This window comes from Hetaerina americana, unplaced genomic scaffold (genome assembly GCF_022747635.1).
Source record: "Hetaerina americana unplaced genomic scaffold, ioHetAmer1.1.p SCAF_59, whole genome shotgun sequence".
Lineage (NCBI taxonomy): Eukaryota > Metazoa > Arthropoda > Insecta > Odonata > Calopterygidae > Hetaerina > Hetaerina americana.
This window is the reverse complement of record NW_027287194.1, coordinates 491,204-504,855: the sequence shown is the minus strand read 5'-3', so window position 1 is coordinate 504,855 and position 13,652 is coordinate 491,204. Positions and strand designations below refer to the sequence as shown.

Sequence of the window (13,652 nt, the reverse complement as noted above, 5' to 3'; positions counted from 1 at the left end):
TGCAGTAAAGAAATATAATGATTGAAATGCTGGTGATAAAAAACAGTGGGAACATTACATTTTTAGTCCATTGAATCCCTTATTACATAGTAGTATTTATGTTTTAATTCTCTGTTTTCTGAATTTTGCAACTTTACATCCTTTTTTAAAATCTAATTTTCACTATGCTTACATTTCTTGTTTGAATTTAGATGCTCAGATTGATTCAATAAAATGATGTACTTTGAACTGGTCAAACTTTTTAAATTGCATCTCCTATTGGTATGATATATCTAGGGGAAATTTTTTAGATGTTTCTGAGTCGGAGGACCAGTTCTAAATAGCTGATGACATTGAATATCTTGTAGATAGTGCTAGTAGCTAAGGTTTTTGAGTGCATGGACAGCTATGTTAATTTTGCACCATTCTTTCAGATATATTTTAAATTATCCATGCGTAAAAACGATCTAAGTCCTATGCTTTTGGTCAGGGACCACGATAATCTTTGAATTGCAAAATATTTCAAAATAAGGCCAGGTGAAAAGCAAAACTGTAAGAGGACTAATTTCATTGTTGCCAGCAATATGCACAGCTGTGAGGGATGATTTACGAAAGGTATCCCATCATACTGGAAACACTTGGGAGATAATTCAAGCTGGAAATATATCAGTTTTATTGAGTACATTAGGGAAGCATTGAGAATTGGAGTGTTGAAAAAAATTGGCTGCCCTCTCAAAGTTTAATTTATTGTCATGCTTATCCAAGGAGGATTGCTACTCCCTCTAAGGATGTAGAAAGTACAGTTTTGGCATCTCTTTCCCCTCCTCCCCCCTCAAAGGGTGCACTCACGGTGGAGGAACAGTCAGCTGCAGAGCTTGGCCACATGTGCAGCCGCTTCCTCCACCTCTTGGCGTCAACAGTCCCTCGACTCGAGCCCAGCCTGAAGCCCCTCCTCGTCAACCTGCTCATCTACCCCCCTTGGGCCCATGGCCCATCTGTGGCCACCTCAACGCCCCCTTCCCAGGACATCAGCTTCCACCACCACCAGTGCCCTCACCCCACGACCCCCGCCATCATACGCTGCCTCTCACTCCTCTACGCGAGGCAACAGACCACGAGCGGGGATGATGAGACCTCGAAGCAAGCAGAGCCGAGCGACGGCAGTGAGGAGAGTGCCAAGGACCCAAAAGGTAATGCTAAAGCATTTTGGCCACACTAGTCATTTCCCCCTTCAGGCCAGTAGCAGTGATGTGGTTTGTTCAGGTGTTAACAGCTGCCATAGGTATTTCTTCCCCTTTCAATCATTGTCCTTCCAGCATTCCCAATACCCTGGAATGACAAAGGACATATTTGATCTCCTACTCTTGAATCACAGAAACATTGTGGGCAAATGCCATTAAGCTATAGTATTTTTCGTAAATTCATTTGTTTCTGTAAACATGATAATATTTTTGTTAAAAATTTATCTGTAAATACAACTGAATACCACTTGATTGATTTAGGTACTTTGTGCAGTTCACTGAAATGTCATCAGTTAATTTACAGGAAAAATGCAGTTTTAAAGGTATATTTTGTAATCAGTAGAGCTGTGCCTAATAGAGCTAGGATACCACAGCAGATTGGAAAATTAGTTCTGTAGCTAACCGATCCCACTGATGCGTGTTTGATAGCATGGTGGCATAGCTATAGCTTGATGGATGGGGGTTTATCAGCTGATTCCCTGTTGGAGACAGTTTAAAAAAAAACAAATCAATGCTAATTCTTGACTTGTGCTAATCTTTCCATGTTCCTGTGATTCATTTTTTTCAATTAACTTGGCTGTAAATAGATTATATTAATTTCATTCAGTCTATAAGTTTTGCCTTTGTTGAATGAGTTAATAATATATTGTGTTATTATTATTATTATTTTACAGTAGAATGCGGCAATGAGATCACTCCCAGTCTCCCTGAGGCCTTGGCTGTGATGGCTCGCTGTTTTACCATCTTGGCTCATCCATTCTATCCATTGGCATCCCACTCCCTCGGCATCAACACCCTGATTTTTCTTCAGCATTATTCTGGGAACTTGCATCCAACCTTGGTGTCCTTGTTCAATGAAAAAATTCCAAGTCTCATGCAAAATCTCAAAGGTAAAATAAGTTTCCTGTCTACCTGTTAGGGATCCTGTTTTTGACAATGAAAATTATAAAGGTCCTCAATATATTTTGTCCCATTTTATGTCAGTCTAGTATAATGTCCATGTTGACAAATGTCGTTGTCATCATTTTTTTGCAATATCAGTTTTTTTAACTGTGAAAAATACTGTGGGTGTATGTAGTTTTCTAGTGAGCATCTTCATCAATCATTCTCGTCAAATTTACTGTAGCTATTCTCATACCCTACTGTGTAATGGATGATAGGTACTATTATATGATCACCCTCTTTGGAAAAATGTTCTCAGTTGAATCTAAGAGAGATGCGAAACATATGATGTAAAGCAGTTGCTGGGTCTATCATTGGTATTTTCTACCAGCTACATGGTTTCAAAGGGAAGCAGCCAAATGTTAAAAAGGCCCGTAGAGAGAGGAACTTTAGCCTGTGAACATCCCACGTACTCTCTTACCTCCCCAGGGGCTATGGAGAAGAAACAATAATTTGAAGAGCTTTAATGTATGCATTATGCCATTATTCCATTGGTTCCTAACCGTCATAAAATATTGCTGATGCAAAAATTGAGTCGTTAATATTTCTTTTTGGGTAGTCATTCATTTATAAATGGAATTCTGACACTGCATAGCCTTTGCTCAAGTGTATTAAAGTTGATTTGTTTTGGGACCAATCAATTGCAGTGGTAGTCAGCTTCATGGGAAATGATAAGGTCAAATGGTTTGAAGGTTGAATACTCATTATTCATTCACCGCATTGTTCTATTACCGTTCAATCAGGTTTCTCGGTGGTAGTATGAGTGATAACATCTTTCCGCTCTCATTTTCCTTTGGTGCATAAATCAAACCCAAAGATATAGTAGGAATTATGTTCACCCTGAACTCTGCTTTTACTTTGGTAGTTTTGAGGTTGACCTCTCTTGATCTTCTGTACTTACATCCTACTGTTCTATTCCTACATGTGGTATAATACATAAACAAGTCAGTTTGTCACAATGTGCCCAATATTGTGGCCAGACTTCATATACTTAGCATGGAATCACACTAATATAATCTCATTGGAATAAGTTTTAGATTTTGTTGGACATAAAGAGGCTGTACATCCAAAACAAAAGCGGATCAGGATGGTGCGGTGGTTAACGTACAGGCTTCACTCTGAGAGGGCCTGGGTTCGAATCTTGGAGACAACGAATATTTTTCAGTGGTATCCCGATCCCCACTTGAGGTGCTTTGTGGAGAGCACTTTGAGTGGTTACAATGTCCGTTGAATGGTACGTTAACCTGCAGACCCCTTGGCGCCTTTCATAAAGAGTAGGCTAATGCTGATGACGGGTGTCTCTCCACCCTTCATCCTTTCCTGTCCATCCCCAATGGTGCAAATGATCTCAGCTGTCAGTCGCCTCCCCTTAATACTACTACTACTACCAAAACAAAGTTTTGTGAAAGAATTAGATGCATAAATATGTTATTTATAATGAAAGGATATGGTAAAAGTTAAATGCACATGCCATCTGAGTCATTTCAGAATTTTATTTTGTATCAAGACAGAAAAACAAACTTAGGAAATGAGAGTGAGTTAGAATCATGAATTATATTGGTCACAAAACTCAGGTTCCAGCCATTATTTTGATTTATGTTGCGCAATATAGCCTTAATTCTTGAATTAAGCTGAGGAATTACCATATTCAGATTTTAATGTAACATTTGATTATTTGTAATTAATTATTTGTTAGGACATTTATGATATTGGTGAGAGCTCATGAGGGGAAGAATCTAATAAAATATTGCCTTCCTCCTCACCATGACTTCATCTTTTCCTAGATATCCACAGTTGATTATGCCAAACTCCTAAAGATTTTCCATCTTTAAATTGTTTTCCCAGTATTTCCCAGTATCCTTGTTCAATGAATCCTTGAATAAGTGTAATCCACTCTTATGCAAGCATGGATTATCTTTGCACATGGTTTTAGCATGTGGTAGAACAAGTTTTGCTCCTTAATTAGGAATATACTGTCAAATTTGCTGTCCATAAAGAAGCTTATATTCTTTGAAGTTATTTCGTAAGCATGTAGCAATAAGTGAAAACCAGTTGGATAAATAATGTGAAATGGATTAGGACAAATCGTGATTAAAAATCAAAGCAAGAATGAATTAACAATTTGTTTCATTTACATCAGAGTGAGTACCTCTGAAGCTATGCTCCTATTCTCAAAATTTATTTAAATGGAAATATCTTAAAATTAAGGTGTGATACATGAGTTAAAGGAATCGATTGATATTTTAACCAAAGAAAATGCAGCAAATTTTATTTTCATATTCCTACATACAAAATACATTCTACGTACAATGTACATGCTAACAAGAAGATTTGTGACTTTCTATTGTAGTATTCTTATTTTCCAATGGACTTGTCAGGTGTTATCTGATGAAGCTTCTTTTGTCTGCATTCAACAGGAGATGCTGAAGACTTTGATGAGACGATGTGGTTTCGTCAGATTGTTGGCCTTCTGGACTCATCCTTGGCTCTTGTTGGGGATGCCGAATGGATTAAGGCAGTAGGAAAAGCACTCACATCCCTTCTCAGTGACTCTGCCCTTCCAGTCGTGAGCAGCAGCCCTCATTCCACCCCAGGATCAACCACCCTCTGCCCTAGGCAGAGGTTGCTCGTCTTCAGTCTGCTTGGTGCTGTTGGTGTCTGGTGCTCAGATCAAGAATTCTTGGGCTCTCGTGTCATCGAGACACTACTCTCATCCCCTTATGATGTCACTTCCCCTGCGGAGGCAGAGGTTTGTCATTTTTCTGGTGTTTTAAAGTACACTCTGCAGAATAGGTTTGGGCATAAAATTTTTTCACTTTTCTTACCTCTCTCCTTGTTGTCCAAAGGATAGATGTAAAATGAATGTCATAAAGAAAATGAATCTATGGGGGAACCCCTATGAAGTAAAACAATGTTAAATTCAAGTGACAAAAAAAATTAAAAATCTTCTTGGAAAATTGGCTGGAAAAAATTTGCTGAAGCTCTTTTGCGTAAGACCATTAAAAATCATGACATCATCAGATCTAATCATTAACGCTCAGTCAATAGACAATTCAGATTAGTGGTTAATAATAATAATAATGCATTTATATGTCTGGAGATTTGTTGCATATTCATACATACACAAATAAAGGACACGTCAGGTATAAATTTCACAATTTTAGAAGAGATAATATATATATATATATATATATATATATATATATATATATATATATATATATATATATATTTTTTTTTTTTTTAAGGTAATCTACCGGTTAAGGTAGGTTTTTGGATGGACACAACTACCAAACAAATATTTTATTACTCCTAACAAAACACAAAATCCATCATCCTACTCTATATCAGGTCCCTCTTCATCTCCGAGTACTTTCTTCCTCCCTTCATCCCGTCCAAAATCCCTATCCTGTTCCTTCCCTTTCCTCTTTTGCCCAACATTCTACCCTCTATCACAGTCTTCAACATCCCACTGCCGGTCAACACCCCCTTCATCCACTTTTCCTGCCTCCACAGGATTGCTCCCAACAAACCCCTCTCTTCGCCCACCATACCAAGTACTTCCTCATTTGTTTTCTTCTCTGTCCATTTCACCTTCTCCATTCTTCTCCACACCCACATTTCAAAAGCCTCCAATCTACGTCTATCCTCCTGCTTCAATGACCACGTTTCCGCACCGTACATAGCTACGCTCCATATCAAAGTCTTTACGAGTCTTTTCTTAACATCCTTACTCAGAGTCCCCGTCATTAACTCCCTCCTCCTTGTGAAAGCCTCTTTGCCTAGCGCAATTCTTCTCCTTACGTCCCTACTACTTTGACCGTGTTGGTCCAAAACACTGCCGAGATACGTAAACTGCTCTACCTGCTCTAGTTTTTGCCCTCCTATTTTAATGTTAAGCTTGGCCTTTTTCTTTCTAGAAAATCGCATAACCTTTGTTTTCTTAATATTGATTCTCATCCCATACCTGTCGCACTGAATTTCCAATTCACTCAGCAATGCTTGCAGCCCCTTGGCTGACTGACAAACTAAGGCTTGGTCATCAGCAAACCTAACTGATTTTACGAATTCCCCGCCCACTTTCATTCCTACCTTGAGTTCTTCCCATGCCTCTTTAATTATTTCCTCTGCATACAGGTTGAACAGCAACGGTGATAATGGGCAACCCTGCCTTACACCCCTTCCTAACACTGCCCATCCTGACTCCCCGTTTCCCACCCGCACCTGAGCAGTCTGAGACATGTACAGGTTGCGGATTAACCTCCTTTCCCTCCAATCTATTCCTATTTTCTGCAATATACTCATTAGTTTTTCCCAATTCACCCTATCAAATGCTTTTTCGAAATCTACGAAACAGGCAAATACCTCCTGGTTGTGCTCTATATTCCTCTCGATTAATAATCTCATTACTGCAATGGCATCACGCGTACCTCTCCCCTTCCTAAACCCAAACTGATCATCCCCTAAGTAATCATTTGCCCTACTCTCTATCCTTTTGTTTATGATCCTGAGAACAACTTTAGCTGCGTGGGATATCAAACTAATTGTCCTATAGTCCTCACATGACGTGGCCTTTACCTTTTTCGGAATAGGAACTAAAACTGATCTCACAAAGTCTTCCGGCCAGATTCCCTCCTCATAAATACTACGGATCAGCCCATATAGCCTCTTCCTCCCACATTTTCCTAAGCATTTTAAAAGTTCCACGGGAATGTAATCTACCCCCACGGCCTTATTTAGTTTCATCTCCCTTAATGCCCTTTCTATCTCATGGTCTAGTATGCCTGGACCTAAGCTGTCCTCCTCTACGTCATTTTCTTTTTCAATGCCTAACTTTGTTGGTCTGAGTTCTTTACCATACAGTTCTTCAATGTACTCCTTCCATCTCTCTTGGCTCTTTCCTGCGTCAACTATTACCTTACCCGCCTTATCTCTAACTGTTAGCATAGCTCTTCCTTTCTTACTTCCCGATAACGATTTAACTTTACTGTACAGCGCACCGATTTCACCCTTCCTCTGCAGACTTTCCATATCCTCGCACTGCGTATTCCACCAGCCTTCTTTTGCTTTATTTGTTGCCCGCCTCAATTTATTGTTCAATTCTTTGTACTTCATTTTGCCTAATTCTGTATTCATATTCTTCCATTTTCTCCGCTCATCCATCTTTGTAATCATCTCATCCGTGATCCATGGTTTCCTAGTCCTTTTAGCGTTAACGGTTCCAATAGTGTCTTTTGCGGCTTTAGACAACCCCTTCTTGATCATTTCCCATTTTTCTTCGATAGTACTAAGCCCTTTACCATCCTCCATGATTTTCTCTACCGCCTGTTTGTATTCCTTCCTTTCCAACCCATTTAACGCTTCTACATTCCATTTTCTAACTTGCCGCCCCTGCCTTATCTTTTTGAAACGTACGCTACATTTCATAACAACTAAATTGTGGTCTGAGTCCGCATCCGCTCCCGGGAAGCTGTGGGAATTTATCACACTGTTCCTAAACCTGTGTCTAACCAGGATATATTCTAGCTGATATCTTCCTGAGTCACCTGGCATTTTCCATGTATACCTGCGTCTTTTGTGGTGTCTAAACCAAGTGTTGGTGATGACTAACCCCTGTCTCCTGCAGAACTCAACTGCTTTCTCCCCGCGGTCATTCCTCGTGCCTAAACCGTAGTCCCCCACCTCATCACCACCTCTTCCTTCGCCTACCGTCGCATTCCAATCCCCCATCACTATCAAATGTTTCCCTGCAGGAACACACGCGATCATGTCCTCTAACTGATCGTATATCCTATCGACCTCTCCTTCCTTATGGTTGCTCGGTGGCATGTATACCTGAATAATAACTAAGTTCGTCGGTTCTGCTTTTATCTCCACTAGTAGTATTCTATCCGTTACCTGCTCTATGTTGACTACGCTTCTCCCTACCTCTTCATTTAATACAATGGCAACCCCTCGTTGGCTCTCGTCCCCGCCGCTGTATATTATTCTATACTTATCACTCCAGTAATCCCCGCTATCTTTCCATCTCACCTCGCATAGACCTAAAATATCTATATTTCCCCTTTCCATCTCTCGCTTAACATTCTCCAATTTCCCTGTCCTAATCATTGTCCTAACATTCCACGTTCCTATTCTAACTAATTTCGTCTTCTTCTCCTGCGTCTTCTGTCCTGCTGCTGCTGGTTTTCCCTTGCATATATATATATATATATATATATATATATATATATATATATATATATATATATATATATATTTATACATATATATATATATGCATATACATATACATATATATATATATATATATATATATATATATATGTATAAAATAATATAGAAACACAAAAAAAGAGAACACTCACACGTATTTTCTTGATATTTCGACGGAAACAATCCGTCTTCCTCTGAAGATGTAGAAGTAATGCCTGCTGGAATTGTTGAGGTGAGGGGTGCAAGAGAAAGGGAAGGGGGCCAGGGGAAGGGGAGAACGGGAGACAAAGGAGGGGTGAAAGGAATGGTTGGGGAGAGGAAAGGGAGAGGGAAGGGGTGGAAGTAACAATTTTAGGCCACTCCCATCAGTGAACGACATCCGATAACCCTATAGAATTAAAAACCCTTGAATTGGCATTCATTTACATCTGTATGGCCTATCAGCATCCGGGCCTCAATGTCGTTCACTGATGTGAGTGGAAAGTCTTTTGTAGAAGAAAAATGGGCAACTTTGATCCTGAGAATAATATTTATTCATGTATGACGCATTATATGACGCATTGGGCCGAGTCTACACAGTCCATCCTAATAACGCCGAATGTTATTTTTTAAGAATGCTTCTACATACCATTAGAGGACCTCGCTCATTTGCAGAATTAAGAATGGTAATCGGAGAAATATGTGAGACATTCAGAGAAGCTTGCCAGAATTTAGGGTTGCTAGAAGGAGATCAACACTGGGATGACTCATTGCGAGAGGCCAGTTTGATTTCTCTTCCAGGACAAATCCGAATTTTGTTTGCCATCATAATAACCTCCTGTAATCCATCTAACCCAAAAACATTATGGGAAAAATATAAAGAATCAATGAGTGAGGATATACTGGCTAAAGTTCGAAGTGAAAATCCTACATTGGATATTACGTTTAACTCCGACATTTTTAATAAAACTTTGATTATTTTGGAGGAAAAGTGTATCACCATGGTTAACAAGACTTTAGTGGAACTCGGTCTTTTTGCACCTGTACAAGATCAACAGGGTGTATTTTATCCAGATTATATACGTGAAACTAGCTACAATGTCTTAGACTTAGAAGCATACATCGCGGATAAAAAGCCACTTCTTAATGAAGATCAGAAATTCGTGTACGAAAAAATAATGGATCAAGTAGATAAACAAGAAGGAGGTATCATTTTTCTTGATGCTGCTGGTGGCACGGGAAAAACATTTTTAATTAATTTAGTTCTCGCTGAAATCAGGGTTCATGGAGAAATTGCTCTAGCCGTTGCATCTTCAGGTATTGCAGAGAAATTAATGGAAGGAGGAAGAACAGCCCACTCTGCCCTTAAGTTGCCACTTAATATTTCCCGACAAGAAAATCCCACATGTCATATAAATAAAACAAGCGGTCAGGCACAAGTTCTTATAGAATGTAAATTGATAGTATGGGATGAGTGTACGATGGCTCATAAAAAATCTCCTGAGGCCTTTAACGCAACACTTCAAGATCTTAGAGGAAACTGCATTAATGGGAGGAGCTCTGGTACTCCTGTGTGGAGACTTCCATCAAACTCTGCCTGTCATTCCAAAATCGACTCCAGCCGATGAAATTTATGCCTGTTTAAAACATTCTGTTCCTCGGAATCACGTCCAAGAAATTAGCCTTAAACAAAACATGCGAATCCTCTTAAGAGATGGGAATTGGCAATACTTTGTAAAGAAAGGTATTAAAGGCAAAGAAATCCATGCTGACTTTGTGAATACTCTGAGAGACACCGCTTATTCATATTTAACTATTGCCAAATGGACAAACAAGTTAAAGGTTGGTTGGTACAGTTGAGATGATGATCTGCATAGTGGTTGGCCAAAATGTCTGGCCACTACCCCAGAAATTATTGCAAAAGTGCATTAAATGGTCATGGAGGATTGTCAACTGAAAGTGGAAGAAATCGCTGAAGCGGTAGGGATGTCATCTGAATGGGCATATCACATTTTAACTTTGGAACTGGATATAAGAAAATTATCAGCCAGATGGGCTGCTACTCTTACATAGAATCACTAATGCATCAGAATGGAAATTTCTGAACAAGTTTGACCCATTTTAGGAGCGACCAACAAGATTTTCTGCTTCCTTCTGTGTCCACTACTATACCCCAGAGACTAAACAGCAGTCTAAGTGGCGGAAACATGTTGAGTCACCCCCACCAAAGAAAGCAAAGGCAAAACAGTGAGCTGGAAAGGTGATGGCTTCTGTTTTCTGAGATGCCGAAGGGATTCTGCTGATCTTCCCACTGGTCAAAAATCACTGGACAATACTACACTAACCTCCTGGACCATCTGCAGCAAAATATACACAAAAAAAGGCCAGGTTTGGCAAGGAAGAAAGTCATCTTTCATCAAGACAATGCACGCCCACACACGTGTCATTGCCATGGCAAAAATACATCAACTAAGATACGAATTATTTTCACACCCACCTTATTCATATGATTTGGTTCCATCAGATTTCCATCTGTTCCCCAAGCTCAAAAGTTTCCTTGGTGTAATACCATTCCGAAAACTTTTCTGATTACCCTTGTACTTTGGAAAAATAGGAAATTGTATGGGATGACATAAAAATGTTGTAAATTGTGAGAGGAGATAATTTCATAATTTAGCAATGCAAACACAGGGTTTGACAATATATGGATATAAATACAAAAGGGATGCCAGATGGAAGGGCTAGCAGGGAGTTGCTCAAGGGGCAGTAGGATTTGTTGTTTGTTGAGGTGAGTATGAGGATGCATGATGCCCGCATGCAAATACTCAAATCATATCACTCCAGATGCTACCAATAAATGATGTGTATAGAGTTTGATTAGTGAGAATTAAATCCTGGTTAAATGAGAAATGATTTATTTTCAGTAGGGAACTCTGCATTCAGCTTGCCATCCTCTATGATACGTAGTCGATCTGAGTGCCATTCTCCAAAGTCTTGAATAATTCACAGGCATGTGCCGCAGCGTTGGGGAGAGTGGCCAAGCGTCATCCCAAGCTGGTCTTAAAGGCCCTCTCGGCAAAGGCCAAAGACTTTGGACATGGAATGAGCCTGGTTAGTGTTCATGGAAGTGGAGGCTTTGGTGGGGGCATCATGGCAGCTAAGCACTTCATCCAGAGGTTTCCTTTTGGGAAAGCTTCGCTGCAGGCTAATGAAGAGGCTCGAAGGTAACCTAATTTTTTAAACTATTTTAGTTATTACTTTAAATAAATTTCTTAGAAATTATTATAGACTGGCCACAGATCACGGAATTCATGGAAGAATTAGGTAATTATTTTCTGCCCTGAAGCCATGGAAAAATTATAACAGTACAAAAAAGCAAAGAAAAAATCTATGCAAATCTATTAAGTACTCAAACAACACATGCAATGGTCATTTAAAAAAGGTTAGACTGCTGGAATAAATACTTGATTTAATTAGTTACCCTTTAATCATGCTTATCGCCTTCAAAATACAGCCCTTGGCTGCCAATACAATACTCCCAACGTTTTTTCCAGCTTTTGCATACCACCTGGAATGCTTCTTTCAGGGTAGCTTTTTAGTCAGCAGTACAATTTTGTTGAATGTTATAATAGTTTCAAATTTGTATCTTTTCAAGATGGGTTTCAACTTAGGAAATAGGAAAAAGCACGTTGGAGCAAAATCCGAAGAGTAGTATGGCTGGTGGATCACAGGTGCACTTTTTTTGGCTGAAAACTCAGTAGCAATCAATGATGTGTGCGCTGGTGCATTGTCGTAATGGAAGCACCAAGACTTGTTTTTCCACATTTGTGGTCTCTTCCACTCAGAATTTTTGTCAGAATGGTGAAGTACGATCCAACACTAATGTCAACTTCATTTGCGATCTCCCTGCCAGTTAACTTACTGTTTGCATTTACTAAATTGTTCACACTGTTGATGTGGGCATTGTTGACGTCGGTGGCCGTCCACTTCTCAGTCGAGGTTTGTCCACAATGGAAGCGGTTGTACCTACGAAAACCCAGTGCACGGCTTGTGGATTCATTGCCAAATGCCTCTTGAAACACTGGATAAGTTTCACTTGCACTTTCCCCAGGTTGAAACAAAAGTCAATGCAGACTAACTGCTTCTCTAGCACCTTCATTGTCGCTAGCAAAAGAAGTAGTACAGGGTACGGCAGTTAAACCCAGACAAATGAAACTTTTGTTCAAAAGCAAATGTGTTAAAAAAATTATAAAATAAAAATTAAACTACTTTTACGTACAAGTAGTGGTATCCTTCCAGAGTAGTAACTTTACTCAATGTAATTACCTCCCTTTCAGCTGTGTAATGAGTGCCTCCAATCTTGTTATCCTGAATCGATCGCACACACTCCTTAAAACAGCATCGCTGTCCATGTTCGCAAATACTACTACGATAGCGGTGCGTAGTGATGCGACATTAGGGTGCCTAGTGTTATTGGTAACTCTTTTGACTATGCTCCAAACATACATAATGGAATAAAATCAGCGAAACCGTACAGGATTACAAATCATCTAGGTCCACCACCAAGAAGGCCTTCCAGAAGGTCCTAGCGGAATTCAAAAGGAAAAAATTAGGTGAACATTTAAACGATAACCCAAAGATGTTTTGGTCCTACGCCAGAGAAGTGCAGAGTAAGAAGTCCACCGTAAACTCATTTCATAACAAAAAGGGGGAAAAAGTAACAAGTAGTTTAGTTACAGCCAACATATTAAACTCATTCTTTCAAAGTGTTTCAAACAAATGCTCCTAGAATACCACCAGAGAACCTTCCGAAAACATTTCTACAACCAATGCAAGCAATCGACTTCTCCACACGCGGAATAGAGTTACTCCTTAAAAACATCGACCCCAACAAATCTCCGGGGCCTGCTGAGATACCGGCTCGCGTGTATAAAGAACTGTAGTCTGAAATTGCCCCTTATCTTGATAAAATATTTAAGAAATCATTAGCAGAAGAAAGCGTGCCAAGCGGCTGGAAGACAGCTTCTGTGACACCCATATTTAAAAATGGAGACCGGGAGGACCCCAGTAATAATAGGCCAATATCGCTCACCTTCATCTCCTGTAAGATTCTTGAGCACATCATTGTTAGTCCCATAATGAGTTACCTCGATAGCCAAGATTTATTGATTAATAACCAACATGGGTTCCGTAAAGGTAGATCCTGCGAAACTCAACTCGCACTCTTTGTTCATGATATTATGCACTCTGGTGAAAGTAATATTCCAGTTGATGCGATATTCCTAGATTATAAAA

The 13,652-nt window shown here is 39.6% G+C and overlaps 1 protein-coding gene across 1 annotated transcript in view; it reads left to right on the top strand.

Moving 5' to 3' along the window:
* Positions 1–13,652, top strand: part of LOC139694896 (maestro heat-like repeat-containing protein family member 1) — a 70,875-nt gene that overhangs the window by 40,762 nt on the left and 16,461 nt on the right. Inside the window, exons 10-13 of the mRNA XM_071593397.1 lie at positions 818–1,169; positions 1,895–2,110; positions 4,580–4,911; positions 11,367–11,581. Coding sequence (XP_071449498.1) covers positions 818–1,169; positions 1,895–2,110; positions 4,580–4,911; positions 11,367–11,581 — 1,115 coding nt within the window. The remainder of the gene's footprint in view (positions 1–817; positions 1,170–1,894; positions 2,111–4,579; positions 4,912–11,366; positions 11,582–13,652) is intronic.